At 46.0% G+C, this 14,598-nt stretch overlaps 1 protein-coding gene across 1 annotated transcript; it reads left to right on the top strand.

Annotated features, from left to right (window-relative positions):
* Positions 1-11,076: 11,076 nt before the first annotated feature.
* MLNR (motilin receptor) lies at positions 11,077-13,487 on the top strand (the record flags this gene model as incomplete). Its single annotated transcript, XM_079136665.1, has 2 exons — positions 11,077-11,974; positions 12,684-13,487. The coding sequence occupies 2 exons, from the start codon at positions 11,077-11,079 to the stop codon at positions 13,019-13,021; spliced, it is 1,236 nt and encodes a 411-aa protein (XP_078992791.1). The 3' UTR covers positions 13,022-13,487.
* Between the last annotated feature and the right edge of the window lie 1,111 nt (positions 13,488-14,598).

Below are 14,598 nucleotides of genomic sequence, written 5' to 3' on the forward strand. Positions count from 1 at the left end.
TGAAAGTATCAATAAATGAAAATAATAACAGTATAGCTAGGGGGCTGGGATTGTGGCTTAGTGGAGGAGAGCTCTTGTATGTGTGAGGCACTGGGTTCAATTCTCAGCACCACATAAAAATAAAGCACCACAAAAAATAAAAATTAAAAGAAGCTTTTAAAAATATATATTCTTAACTAGATTCACATGGCTTAAAAAAAAAAACCTGATTTTTATGGAAGTATAGCATACTCATCACTTCCTAATCTACCTTTAACAGTTCTCTTTATTTTCTCTGTATTACACTATTTCTTCTTTAATGAGAACCAAAATATAGTGTTAATTTTGCATTATTCACTATGGTCCTATCTTCCAGATTTTATTTCACCCTGAAATGGGTTTTGTTTTGTTGTTGCTCTTGTTCTATTTAGTTATACATGACAACAAAAGGCATTTCAATTCATTGTACACAAATGGTACATTTCCCTGGTTGTACAGGATGTAGAGTCACACCATTCATACATGTACATAGGGTAATGATGTCCATCTCATTTCTTCGACTTTCCCCCTCCCCAATCCCCTCTGCCCAATCCAAAATTCCTCCAATCTTCCCTTACCCCACCCCTTGTTATGTATCAGCATCCATTTATCAGATAAAACATATGGCCTTTGGTTTTTTGGGATTGGCTTATCTCACTTAGCATGATATTCTCCAACTCCATCCATTTACCTAGAAATGCCATAATTTTATCATTCTTCATGGTGGAGTAATATTCCATTGTATATATATACCACAGTTTCTTTATCCATTCATCAATTGAAGGGCATCTAGGTTGGTTCCACAGTCTGGCTATGGTGAATTGAGCAGCTATGAACATTGATGTGGCTGTATCTCTGTAGTATGCTGATTTTAAGTCCTTTGGGTATAGGCCTAGGAGTGGGATAGCTGGGTCAAATGGTGGTTCCATTCCAAGCTTTCTAAGGAATCTCCATACTGCTTTCCAGAGTGGTTGCACCAATTTGCAGCCCCACCAGCAATGTATGAGTGTGCCTTTTCCCCACATCCTCGCCAACACCTGTTGTTGTTTGTATTCTTGATCATTGCCATTCTGACTGCAGTTAGATGAAATCTTAGAGTAGTTTTGATTTTCTTTTCTCTATTAGAGATATTTTTTCATATATCTGTTGATTGCTTGTATAGCTTCTGTGAAGTGTCTGCTGAGTTCCTTAGCCCATTTATTGAATGGGTTATTTGTATTTTTGGTGTTAAAAAGAGTTCTTTATAAATCCTGGAGATTAGTGTTCTATCTGAAGCATGTGTCAGTAAAGATTTTTTCCCATTCTGTAGGCTCTCTCTCTGTGTTATTGTTTCCTTTGGGGAGGAAAACTTTTTTAGTTTGAATCCATCCCATTTATTTAATTTTATTTCTTGCACTTAGTAATCTTGTCAAGGAAGTCAGGTCCTAAGCCAACATGATGAAGATTTTGGCCCAGTTTTTCTTCTATTTGGTGCAGGCCTCTGGTCTAATTCTTAGGTCCTTGATCCATTTTGCATCAAATTCTGTGCAGGGTGAGAGATAGAGGTTTAATTTCATTTTGCTGCATATGGATTTCCAGTTTTCCCAGCACCACTTGTTGAACAGGTTATCTCTTCTCCATTGTATGTTTTTGGCACATTTGTCTAGTATGAGATAACTATTTATATGGGTTTGTCTCTCTGTACCATTGGTCTATCTGTCTATTTTGGTGCCAGTACCATGCCATTTTTGTTGTTATAGCTCTGTAGTATAGTTTAAGGTCTGGTATCGTGATGCCACCTGCTTCACTCTTCTTGCTAAGGATTGTCTTGACTATTCTGGGTCTCTTATTTTTCCAAATGTATTTCACAATTGCTTTCTCTGTTTCTATGAGGAAAGACATTGGGATTTTAATTGGAATTGCACTGAATTTGTATAATGCTTTTGGTAATATGACCATTTTGACAATATTAATTCTACTAATCCAAGAACATGGAAGATCTTTCCATCTTCTGAGGTTTCCTTTAATTCCTTTCCTTAGTATTCTATAGTTTTCATTGTAGAGGTCTTTCACCCCTTTTGTTAGATTAATTCCCAAGTGTTTTTTGTTTTGTTTGTTTTGTTTTTGGGGGGGTTTTGAGGATATTGGGAATAGGGTAGTTCTCCTAATTTCTCTTCTAATTTCTTTCCTCTATCATTTCATCCTGTGATACTTTGATTCCCATGTTTAGTCCACTCTCAGCCCTAGGAATAAACCATGTTCTTAAGTATCCATATGAGAGGGCTGGGGTTGTAGCTCAGTGGCACAGCATGTGTGAGACACTGGGTCCAGTTCTCAGCACTGATATAAATAAAGGTCCATCAACAACCAAAAAATATGTTAAAAACACTCATCTGAGAATGAGGGTATATTTATTGCTCCCAAATAAAACAAGCTTATGTGTTCAAAAAAGGGAATAGTACATGGATGAAATTCAAAAAACGATGCCAAGCGAAAGAAGTCAGACACAGAAGGTTGCAGGTTACGTGAATCCATTTATATAATATAAAATGTTCAGAATAGGTAAAACCGTAGAGACAGAAAGGAGGTTAGTGGTTGTTAGGGGGTGGAGGGAGACGAAATGAGGAGTAACTGCTTCCTCATACAGGTTTTATGTTGGCGTGATGGAAGTGTTTTGGTACTAGGTAGAGGTAGTGGTTGCACAGTGATGTGAGTGCGCTAAATAGAACTGAATCGTGCACTTCAGAATAGTTGATTTTACATTATGTGAATTTTACTTCAACTTTTTTCCCCACAATTCACCCCAACTTTTTAAAAAGAGACAAAAGACAAACCTAAAAACCAACATACAGATAACATAAGACTAGAAAATCCTGCCAGATGCAAAGGCACAAGCCTGTCATCCCACAGCTTGGGGGTCTGAGGCAGAAGGATCACAGGTCCAAAGCCAGCCTAGGCAACTTAGCGAAACCCTAAGCAACTTAATGAGAACCTGTCTCAAAAAAAAAAAAAAAAAAAAGGACTGGGGATGTGGCTCAGTGGTTAAGTGTCCCTGGGTTCAATCCCCAGTACCAAAAAAAAAAAAAAAAAAGAAAGAAAGAAAATACAGCAGCAAGTCAGGAAAACTGACCTAGTCAATGGGTTCATCTTGCTAACTTCTTGCTTTTTGCAGGGAGGGGGACTAGAGATTGAACCTGGGGATGCTTAACCACTGAGTTACATCCCCAGCTCTTCTTTTAAATTTTAAGACAGGGTCTCACTAAGTTCCTGAGAACCTTGCTAAGTTCCTAAGCCTGGCCTCGGATTTGAGATCCTCGTCTCAGCCTCTCCAATTGCTGGGCTTATGGGCATGTGCCACTATGCCAGGCACTTCTGACTTGAGACCCCCTCACCTCCCGTGTGTTCTCAGCCCTTGCATGTACATGATGGACAACTGCATTTTTTTATCCTAACTAGCTATTAAGTGATTTGGCCTACCCAGGCCTAAGTTATCATCTCTGTCCCATTTTTAATATTTCTAGGATGATCGATTGGTCTTAGAGAAATTAACTTTTTACAGTTTCAGTTTACCAGTGGCCGCTGCTATATAGTAAGAATGTCCATAGGTAGCAGGATAAGACCTGTACCCTCTTCTCACCACCTTCACAGGGCCTCCCCTTTCTACCACCCCACTTAATAATCCTTACCACACTGAGCCTAACTCTGAGGAGAAACTGAATCAACAGAAAATTGCTAAAGCAACAGCCACAGAGTAACAGGCATCTGTCAAGTCACCAAGTCTTGCCTGAATTTACCCCGCTATTTCTCTGCTATGCAAAGAAACCTCAGAAAGCCTGGGCCTGGGTCTATGTGATGTCAGGTTCCTAGTGATGAAGTTGGCCCTTGCTCTTTGCTAGGGAGTCCCTTTCCTGGGCCAACTTTGCCATCTCTGCCTCTTTATTGAATAAAAAAGGGTCCAGTGGAACCTGCAGATCATTCAGATGAGGGGCTTGGTGTGAAGCCACAGTTGCTGTGGGAGTAGTGCGTGCTATGAGGAGCCTGCATTTTGGTATCTGTCTATGGGTATTAGACTTTGGGGAACAAGGGCCCAGACCTACCACATCTTCCTGTTTTGCAGGATATGCTGAAAATCAGGAACTCTACATGAAGTTTCCAAATGCAAAAGATTGGTTCAAAACATGACATGTGGGACTGGGGTTGTGGCTCAGTGGTAGAGCACTTGCCTAGCATGTGTGAGGCACTGGGTTCGATTCTCAGTACCACATATAAATAAATAAAGGGGATCCAAGATGGCGGACTAGAGGGTGACTGCATCTCCTGTTGCTCCAGAACCCAGTATTCAAGAAGGGGAGGCATTGAGAGACTTGGACTAAAATAGAGCAACGGGTGAGTCTCCCCCACCGGGTGACGGCCTGGGCAGCAGGCCCGGATAGGGGCAGCTTATCAGAGCAGGGCAGGGCAGCTAGAGTCTTCCCAGGTAGCCCTGCTCACTCCGGCAGTGGGCTCCTCCCACACGGCCAGCTTCTCCAACTTCTTGGAGCAGGCCCCCCAGTGAGAGCCTTTCTGGACAGAACCAGCTCCAAGTCCTGGAACCAGTGCAGCAAGCTCCGGCCCGCAGGCAGCTTCAGGGACCAGGACAGGGCAGCCAGGGACTTCCCCAAGCAGCCCGGCTCCTTGCGGCAGGAGGCGCCTTTCAAGGCTAGCTTCTCGAAGCAGACAGCCCAGTGAGAGCCTTTCTACACAGAGCCAGCCACAAGTCCCCGAGCCAGCAGAGAGCTCCAACCCGCAGGCAGCATCTGGGACTAGGGCAGGGCAGCCAGAGACTTCTCCAGGCAGCCCTGCCCCCTCCGGCCACAGGCTCTTTCCACAGGGTGATCCAAGATGGCAGACTAGAGGGTGACTGCATCTCCAGTCGCTCCAAACCCAGGATTCAAGAAGGGGAGACATTGAGAGACTTGGACTAAAATAGAGCAACGGGGTGAGTCTCCCCCACCAGGTGAAGCTCAGCCTGGGCAGCAGGCCTGGATAGGAGCAGCTTATCAGAGTAGGGCAGGGCAGCTAGAGTCTTCCCCAGGTAGCCCTGCTCACTACAGAGGTTGGCTCCTCCCACACGGCCAGCTTCTCGGAGCAGGCCCCGCAGTGAGAGCCTTTCCACACAGAGCCAGCTCCAAGCCCTGGAACCAGTCGCAGGCTAGGGGCAGCTTTCTTCGGAAGCACTGCATTATCAAGTTCCTCCAAGACTTCAGGCTACTGAAGGCTGGGAGGTGATACACTGGAAATCTACAGGGACATTATAAGCCAATAGAGGAAATCAGCAATATCTCAGAGTCCCACTGACATCTGACCAATATGAGAAAACAAGGGAAGAAAATGTCCCAAACAAACCTAAATACTATATCAATAAAACCCAATGACAGCACAGCAGAAGAAATGTCAGAAAGGGAGTTCAGAATGGACATAATTAAAACAATCAGGGAAGCAAATGAGGAAATGAAAGAGCAAATGCAGGCATTGAATGATGAGATGAAAGAGTCAACAGGACTCCTATAGCACAAGAAATAAAAGCAAGAATCAACAACTGGGATAGATTCAAACTAAAAAGCTTTCTCTCAGCAAAGGAAACTTTCAGTAATGTGAAGAGAGAGCCTACAGAGTGGGAGAATATCTTTGCCACTCATACTTCAGATAGAGCGCTAATTTCCAGAATCTATAAAGAACTCAAAAAACTCTACACCAAGAATACAAATAATCCAATCAACAAATGGGCTAAGGAAATGGACACTTCACAGAAGAAGATGTGCAAGCAATCAACAGATATATGAAAAAATGTTCAACATCTCTAGTAATAAGAGAAATGCAAATCAAAACTACCCTAAGATTCCATCTCACCCCAATTGGAATGATGATTATCAAGAACACAAGCAACAATAGGTGTTGGCGAGGATGTGGGGAAAAAGGTACACTCATACATTGCTGGTGGGGTTGCAAATTAGTGCAGCCACTCTGGAAAGCAGTATGGAGATTCCTCAGAAAGCTTGGAATGGAACCACAATTTGACCCAGCTATCCCACTCCTAGGCCTATACCCAAAAGACTTATAATCAGCATACTACAGAGATGAAACCACATCAATATTCATTGCTGTTCAATTCACCATAGCCAAATTGTGGAACCAACCTAGATGCCCTTCAGTTGATGAATGGATAAAGAAACTGTGGCATACATATACAAGGGAATATTACTCCACCATGAAGAATGATAAAATTATGGCATTTGCAGGCAAATGGATGAAATTGGAGGATATCATGCTAAGTGAGATAAGCCAATCTCAAAAACCAAAGGACGAATGATCTCGCTGATAAGTGGATGAGGACATATAATGGGGGGTAGGAGGGGTTAGTGTTAGGGTTAGGGTTAGGTTTAGGGTTAGGGATAAGGAGGGTGGTAAGAATGGAGGAAGGAAGCACTGTATAGAGGGTAAAGAGGGGTGGGAGGGGTGGGGGGAAGGGAAAAAATAACAGAATGAATCAAACAACATTACCCTATGTAAATTTATTATTACACAAATGGTATGCCTTGACTCCATGTACAAATAGAGAAACAGCATGTATCCATTTGTTTACAATAAAAAATAAATAAAGGTTGATCAACAACTAATTAAAATATTTTTTAAAAAACAAAATAATGATATGTGGGCCAGAGATACAGCTCAGAGGTGAAGTATGGGCTTAGCATGCACAAAAGAAGGCAAGGAGGGAGGGAAAATTATGAAAATTTATGAAGTGTATGTCAATTGCAATGGATGCTCACTTTTCAAACTTTGACTCAAGCATTGCTCTCTTGTGGAGAAAAGAAGAATAAAACCTATGGAGTTTTTATAAGTTTCAACAGGTAAACTAAGTTACAGACATATCCTAAAGCTCCTTGAAGTTTTCCATATCTTTCCATTTGCCTACAAAATCTGGTTTCTGGAAGACACTTTTCTAGTAGAGTCAGATCATAGGCAGCTCTCCCGACATCTAATAGCACTGTGGTCCATACAGCCAGAGGCCACACAGCATAGTTTGCTGGATCCAATGTGGATCCATTTCTCCACAGACTCTGGTAGTGGGTTGAACGGCACTGTCCTTACTGGCTGTCCCAGCAACCTAGGATAACTTTTCTATGCTTTAGTCTTCTCATCTATAACATGGAGAGGTCAAGAGGATTCCACCCCCATTATGTTGTTGAGGATTGAGATAAGATATGCAAGTACTTGGAACAGCAGCTTGCACAGAGCAAGTATCCACTTTATTTTTACCCAGGATATCCCAGCCTGCCAAAAGCCAACCTGTAAGGAGGTTCCATCCAGAAGCCAAAAACCTATCTGTGACACCAAACTCTTGCTTCCAGGGCCACAGGGCCATAACCAGGCAAGACTTAGATTCACTCTTGTCCCACACAAGTTTCAGGCGGACAGTCATAGGGTGAAGAGGAGATATCCACACTCCTGGTCTGCTGAGAACCTAACTTCATCTCATCAGATCAACTGTGAAGTTGGGAAGCTGGCGAATTACTACAGAATTACAAAGTAGAAAATAGATTTGGTCAGTTCTCAGATCCCTGGCCCCATTTCTTCCTAGAACATGGAATGCCAAGCTATTATCATAGGGGCTCAGCCACCCTAGGAACCAAGTCATGCTTGAACCTCACCATAGCAATGTCGTCAGAAAAGCCTGCTGTGACTCCATCTCTCCGATCAGTGCTCAGTCTTGAATTAGATTAAGGAACTCAAGCTGAGCCCCCACTGCACTCATAGCATTGTTCTCAGCACTGAGAGATGTGAAGAAATAAAGGCCCCTGACTATGCAGAAGCTTTTCATTGCCAGAGATAGCAAATATTTATTAGATTCTTGCTTTGTGCCAGGTCCTGATCCAGGCACCAGGGAAAGAGCAATAAACAAAATAGATTAAAGCTTTCTGGCACACATGATGTTGACAGATGGAGAAAGACAGATAATTAACAAATAGCTAAGTAAATTAAATAGTGTGTTGGGTGAGAAAATAAAACCAAGAAAAGGAGCATATGAATGGAAGGTGTGTGATACAGTATAGTCAAAGAGACAGGGTACCGCTGGCATGGATGCTGGCTTGAAATGCAGTCAACCTGCCTGATGGGTGGGGAAGGAGTCAGGAGACTTCAGCAGAGATTGGGGTAGCCCATTAAACCACGGAGCAGAATAGAAGACAGGGAAGAGCCTCCGGGATCTGCAGCCCATGAAGACCTAGTGTTCCACTGAGTCAAAGAAAAGGATCACACATTCATGAGCCACAGACCTCAGCTCACAGAGCAGTTGGTGACCAGCCAGGAAGGGAATGGGGAACTGGAGTCTAGCAAATGCCAACTTCAGAACTCCAGGAACCAGCACAAAGTTAGGTGCCTCTCCCTCTGAGAGCCACAGGAGGACCTTCAAGCTCTCTGGGCCTCCCTCCCATTTCGCTTGGGTCACCTCAGGGAAAGACCTTATGTGAGAACTGAATACTACCTAAAGGGTCTGTTTAACTGGTCAAACTGGACCATGCTTTGCTCAGGCTAGAGCGTTCATTTTCTCGTGCTGCCCAGGAGCTGAGAGCTTGGAGGAAATCAGATAAACTTATACATGAAGAAATCATAGCAGGAGGCAAGAGGGAGGAAAGTGGAGGCAGTAGATACAGAAACTCTTTTGAGGAGTTTTGCTGAAAACAGAAATGACCTAGAAGAGAGAAAATCTGATGACATAGGAGAGGGAATTGATGGAGTGATGCCCTTGAGGAGGGCAATGGAGTGCTTAAGGTGTGAGCTGACTCCAGCTACAAGTGCCACCAATTCATTTACTTGCCTGGGGAGAGGACAGTGTGTGGGTATGGAAGGGTATGGAAGCTGTTTTTCAATTTGCTTTAAATTTTTTTTTTTTTTTTTTTTTTTTTTTTTTTTTGGTCAAAGAAACATAGTGAAGGATCTCCATGCAAGAGTTAAGATTGGGGGTGGGGGTTAGGGTTTAGGGAGAGAGGAGAGTATCTCAGCAGAGTCTGAAGGGCAGGAAACAGAAAGAGGTAGGGTAAGTGTTTTAGTGCAGGGAAAAGCCAAGCACCCTGCTAGAGGTTGTGCATTTCCAGTGAAATAACTCAGCAGCTAAGTGGGAGCAGGCACGGGCCGGGCTCCTGGCTGTGCTCTGGTGGAGTAGATAGGTATGACGATGGAGGAGAGAGCAAAACCACTGACGGTGTGTTTTTGGGACGACTGTGGCCACTTGCGGAGTTTTGGTTGAAAGAAAGTGAGGATCTGAGGCATGTGAGGAACAAGGAAAAGGCACGAGGAGCAACGGATTAGAGGATCCTGTGGAGTGAAGGATCTCAGGACTGGAGGCATGAAGGAATGTGAGCTAGAGAGCAGATAGATGTCAGAAGTGGAGATGGAGGAGGACTCTCAGGCCCTGGTCATTGTCAGATGTAAGGTATGTCCACAAGAGCGACTGGCAGAGAAGGGGTACAGGGCATGATCATTGATAGAAAGGAGGTCAACAAACTCCAAGACCAGGAAGACGTGGGTGGGTCTGTATTTTATCAGATGTGCTTGAGAGAGGTGGTCAGGCACCCAATCTTCAGGCAATGAGGGTGAGTGATGGGTACGAGCTGCACAGGGTGGAATCTGATGAAGTCAGACTCAAAGCTAGTTTTTAGGACAGCTGGAAATAACATGGGCAAGAGAAGTGAGAGTCACCTTCCACCAAGCCCAGGATTTCTGCATATAAGAAAGAACCGGGGAGCATGTTCCTAAGATGAAGCCAGGTTTCAGATCCAAAAAAGAGAAGGGAAGAAGAGATTGAAAAATTTAAGCCACAGATGGATGAAAAAAATGCTAGACATGAGTTCATGTCATGCTAGACATGAAGACTTGGCAGAAGCTGGAGAGCAGTATAGGAAGCCTGGGTGAGGATAGATGAAGTGGGAGAGACCGAGGGGCTGGAGTGGGCGGTGTAGCGGGTCCTCACGCTTGCAGGCTCAGGCCTTAGGCTAGCCATTTTCCCAGTCCCACCTCTTTGCCTGTTTGATCTCAACGGAAACCCAGTTTGCTCACGGGAAAGCAGCTCCTCATGGCATGAGGATTAAAAAGAAAGCACAAGGCCAGACACACTCTAAGCACCAAGTGCCAGTTATTGTCATTTTGATCCCGATGAACTGACTCATGCATCAGTTTTCATCCATTTCCCGAATTTCTGTTGTTTCAGGTGTTGGCAGAGTCTGTTTTTTGAAGTTCATAAAACATTCTGTACATAAAAACAACGCATCACGTGCAAACGTGTTCAAGCAAACATGTCAACATTGAAAACTCATTCTTTATGATGAGTAACCGTGCCTGTGTTTGTAGATTTCAGGGATCCTTGAAATTATTTAGCAACTCCTTTCACCACCGCTTGGAATTCAGAGAAGTGGATTAAGCGAGTCTAGGACTGAGCGAGATCACACAGCAACTCAAATCTGGGAGCCAGGACTGGGGGTGGCTCTAAATGCTAGGCTAGACTGCTCTTCTGTTTACAAGTGTGGTTTCCTAGTGGTCATTGGGAGCATTCCCCACCGGACGCGGACCCAAGCCGGGATCCCTTAGAAAGTTCCCTGTGTTCTTGTTTGACCAAAAGCGTCCGCACTGCGCTGGGTTCAATACCAACCTCTCTGAGGTTAAGAAATTGCTTCTCCGGAGCGGGCAGGGCTCCTGCACTGCGGCCGCCGCGTGTTCCAATTGGCGGCGAGGGGAGCGCCCCTGGGTACCAAGGGGCTGGGAGAGCGCGGGGCAGCGGGTACCCAGGCAGGCGACGGCCGGGGGCGGAGACTGCGCGCCGCTGGTTCCCGAACGCCCTGCCGGGAACCCAGCAGAGCTGCGTTCCAGCGCCAGCAGCGGCGGGGTGGGCCGTACCCGCAGGGGTTCCACAGGCTCCCGGGCCGTAGCGCTCCGCCGTCGGGCCGGCCGCGCCTGCGACCACAGACCAGGAAAGGAAGCGGTCCCCTGGAGGGGCCAAGCGCTCGACTCCGGTTCTACCCGGCTGGGCAGCCGCGCGGTGCTCCCATGGGCAGCCCCTGGAACGGCAGTGACGGCCCGGAGGGCGCACGGGAGCCGCCTTGGGCCTCGCTGCCGCCGTGCGACGAGCGCCGCTGCTCCGCCTTCCCCCTGAGGGCGCTGGTGCCGGTGACCGCCGTGTGCCTGGGCCTGTTCGCTGTCGGGGTGAGCGGGAACGTGGTGACCGTGCTGCTGATCGGGCGCTACCGCGACATGCGAACCACCACCAACTTGTACCTGGGCAGCATGGCCGTGTCCGACCTGCTCATCCTTCTCGGGCTCCCCTTCGACCTTTACCGTCTCTGGCGCTCGCGGCCCTGGGTGTTCGGGTCGCTGCTCTGCCGCCTGTCGCTGTACCTGGGCGAGGGCTGCACCTACGCCACTCTGCTGCACATGACAGCACTCAGCGTCGAGCGCTACCTGGCCATCTGTCGTCCGCTCCGTGCCCGCGTTCTCATCACCCGGCGCCGCGTCCGCGCGCTCATCGCTGCGCTCTGGGCGATAGCGCTGCTCTCCGCAGGGCCCTTCTTCTTTCTGGTGGACGTCGAGCAGGACCCCGGTATCTATCCGATCGTGGACCTTAACGGCACCGCGCAGCGCACCTTCTCGTCCAGCGGGCCGCCGCCCTTCTTGCCCTCGCGGGCGCCACCGACGCCCCGGCTCTCCGGACCTGAAGCCGCGGCGGCCGCGGCGCTGTTCAGCCGCGAGTGCAGGCCAAGCCGCACACAGTTGGGTGCGCTGCGGGTCATGCTGTGGGTTACCACTGCCTACTTCTTCCTGCCCTTCCTGTGCCTCAGTGTCCTCTACGGGCTCATCGGGCGGGAGCTGTGGAAGAATCGGGACCCGCTGCAAGGCCCGGCTGCCTTGGGGCGGGAGAAGAGCCACCGGCAGACAGTCCGCGTCCTGCGTAAGTCCTGCCACCCCTGTTCCAAACACGCCAGTCCTTGATCAGCACCGCCAGTGGGAATAGGCAAACTGCCCACCCTTCACCTTCCTGTAACCTTCTATCTCCAGAGAAAAATCATCTCTTGTCCCGCAGAGTTCTGAGAAACCCCAGGGCTCCGATCTAGTCAACACCAATGATTTCCCAATACTGCTGCAATCCAGGATGAGTAGCTGGGACTCTTAATCCACCGGCTCGCCTCTGTTAGGCATCGCAGCTGTGGATTATTCACAGTACCCTTGAGAAGACGAATAGACTGCATTAAACTGAAGATTTCATTAGTGTTAAGTTATCCCAAAGACTAAGGTGAACCATGCCTGTATCAAAAAGTCGAAGATGTGCAGACCTGTTGCAGGTTTCCGCCCTCCCCGCAAGAAAATGTGTTTCTGAAGCGGTTTTGTGGAAGGAAGGCTGCCTAAACTGCTTGTTAGGAGCAATTGTTCTTTCTGGTTTATGTCGAGTCTTGATAACACATAAATGAGCCTAACATGAAGATTTAAAGCAAATATTGATGCAGTTAAATGCCTGGTCATTTTTTGTCCTGGCATGGGGATTTGACTAGGCAAAAGTTCTAATTTATTTTTCTGTTATATTACTGCAGGTGGTTTTGGGGGGAGGTTATTTGATTTTTGAATGCTTTTACTAATTCCAGCGCCTGTGTCTTGTTTTGCAGTGGTGGTGGTTCTGGCATTTGTAGTTTGCTGGTTGCCTTTTCACGTTGGCAGAATCATTTACATAAATACCCAAGATTCCCGGATGATGTATGTCTCCCAGTACTTCAACATTGTCGCCCTGCAACTTTTCTATCTGAGCGCATCCATCAACCCAATCCTCTACAACCTCATTTCCAAGAAATACAGAGCAGCTGCCCGAAAACTGCTGCTTGCAAAACAATCCAAACCAAGAGGTTTCTGCAGAAGCAGGGACACTGGGGGAGACCCTGGGGGAGACACTGGAGGAGATACAGCTGGCTACACAGAGACAAGTGCTAACACAAAGACTGTGGCCTAAGCAGCCCAACTAAGCCAGTCACAGGGCTTCAGGGACAACAGGTCTGTAGAAGGTGAGGTATGAATGCTGTTAAGAATGAGAGTTGTTGAAAATTTGCAAACTGGTTAGAGGTCGTTGGCATGCTTTTCTAAAACCAAGATATGAACTCTATCCGTACCAGTTATTATAGTTTCCCTTTCATGTATCTATATTTACTTTAGCATCAAGAAATCCCAAGTCAAAAGTGTGCTCTGGAAGATCTTGAAAGTCTTCATACTCTTTGTGAATAAGATCGCTCATTTTTATAGTTAAGTGATACAGAGATGCTGTCTAAAAATTGTCACCTCTGATATCCAGAGTGTATTTTGTTCTTATGGTTGGGAAATAAATATGGCAGTACATATACAAGGAAACAGGATGATGAGAGTTTGGATCCAATAAATTATTTAATGCCTACATATGGTAGCAAAAACTTTTAGAAACAAGTAAGAAGAATTCCAGGTGGACTCCAGTGTTCAGGAATCCTACCTCTCAACAGACTGGGAGCAAATAAAGTTTTGACTCAATGTGCTCTTTGAGACCTGCTATGAATAAAACCGTTGCAACCATCTTCTTTCTGGGACTGCCTATGGGGTTGTGCCACTAGCCTTGAAGTAGCAAAGTTGGGCACTAAGACCAGAGGGCAGAGAGCTTGGTCTTCTGCGATGACTACTGATGAGCTTTGAAAAGGACTTTAATGTGCCTTTCCTGGCCTCAGCCTAGTTGGATGAGAATTGTCATCATTCTTGTTTTACTAGTGACAGAACTGAGTCTCAAATTTCCCAGACAGGAACTGGGGGGAAGCTTGAGTCTGAATCCAAACTTTAAAATACTCACCTACCGCCAGTGAGATGTAATTGCTGAAAAACACACAGGTCACTGTGTGAAAGGGAACACATGGGACATTCTGATCGACAATTCTGGAACTTTGTTTTGTTTTTTTACAGTTTAAAACATAAACGGTGTTTTCAGAGGGCTGCTGCTGTGTCACACAACCACAGAGGGCCTCCTTCAGCCTCAGTCTGTATGAATGACGCCCCCTGGAGGTGGGCAGAACCTGACTTGCTCAATTGTACTTGGGTTCCTTTTTGGTGTTTGGGGGTTGACAAAGTTCATCCCTAAGTAACAGTAGATTATGGATACTTGTGAAAAATGTATCCTGAGATGTTCATGAATGTTCAAATCCACAAATACCGAAAGTGTCAATTGCTATAAAATAGAGCTTTATTCATTATAGTGACAAACAGAAGTAAGGTCACGATGGGATTTGGAAGCTGAAGAGTTAGCTCAGTTTACTCACTAACTCCGGGACTCTGCTTCTCATCTCACAGTTTGGGCACCCTCCGCTTCCATTTCTAAATTACTTCAGTTCACAAACCATTATGGTCTCTTTTGAATAGTTATGACTACAAATATGAATACATAAACAACAGGGTCTTCTTGACATACTGACAAAATACTGGGGCTTTTTCATTTTATTAGCCAAACACAGGCTCAGCATCTTGACTCCTGGCTTGTCCTCAGTGTGTGCAGGAGTGAAGTCTCTCACCTGCCCTTGA

The sequence above is a fragment of the Sciurus vulgaris genome (genome assembly GCF_902686455.1).
Source record: "Sciurus vulgaris genome assembly, chromosome: 4".
In the NCBI taxonomy this organism is placed as follows: Eukaryota; Metazoa; Chordata; class Mammalia; order Rodentia; family Sciuridae; genus Sciurus; species Sciurus vulgaris.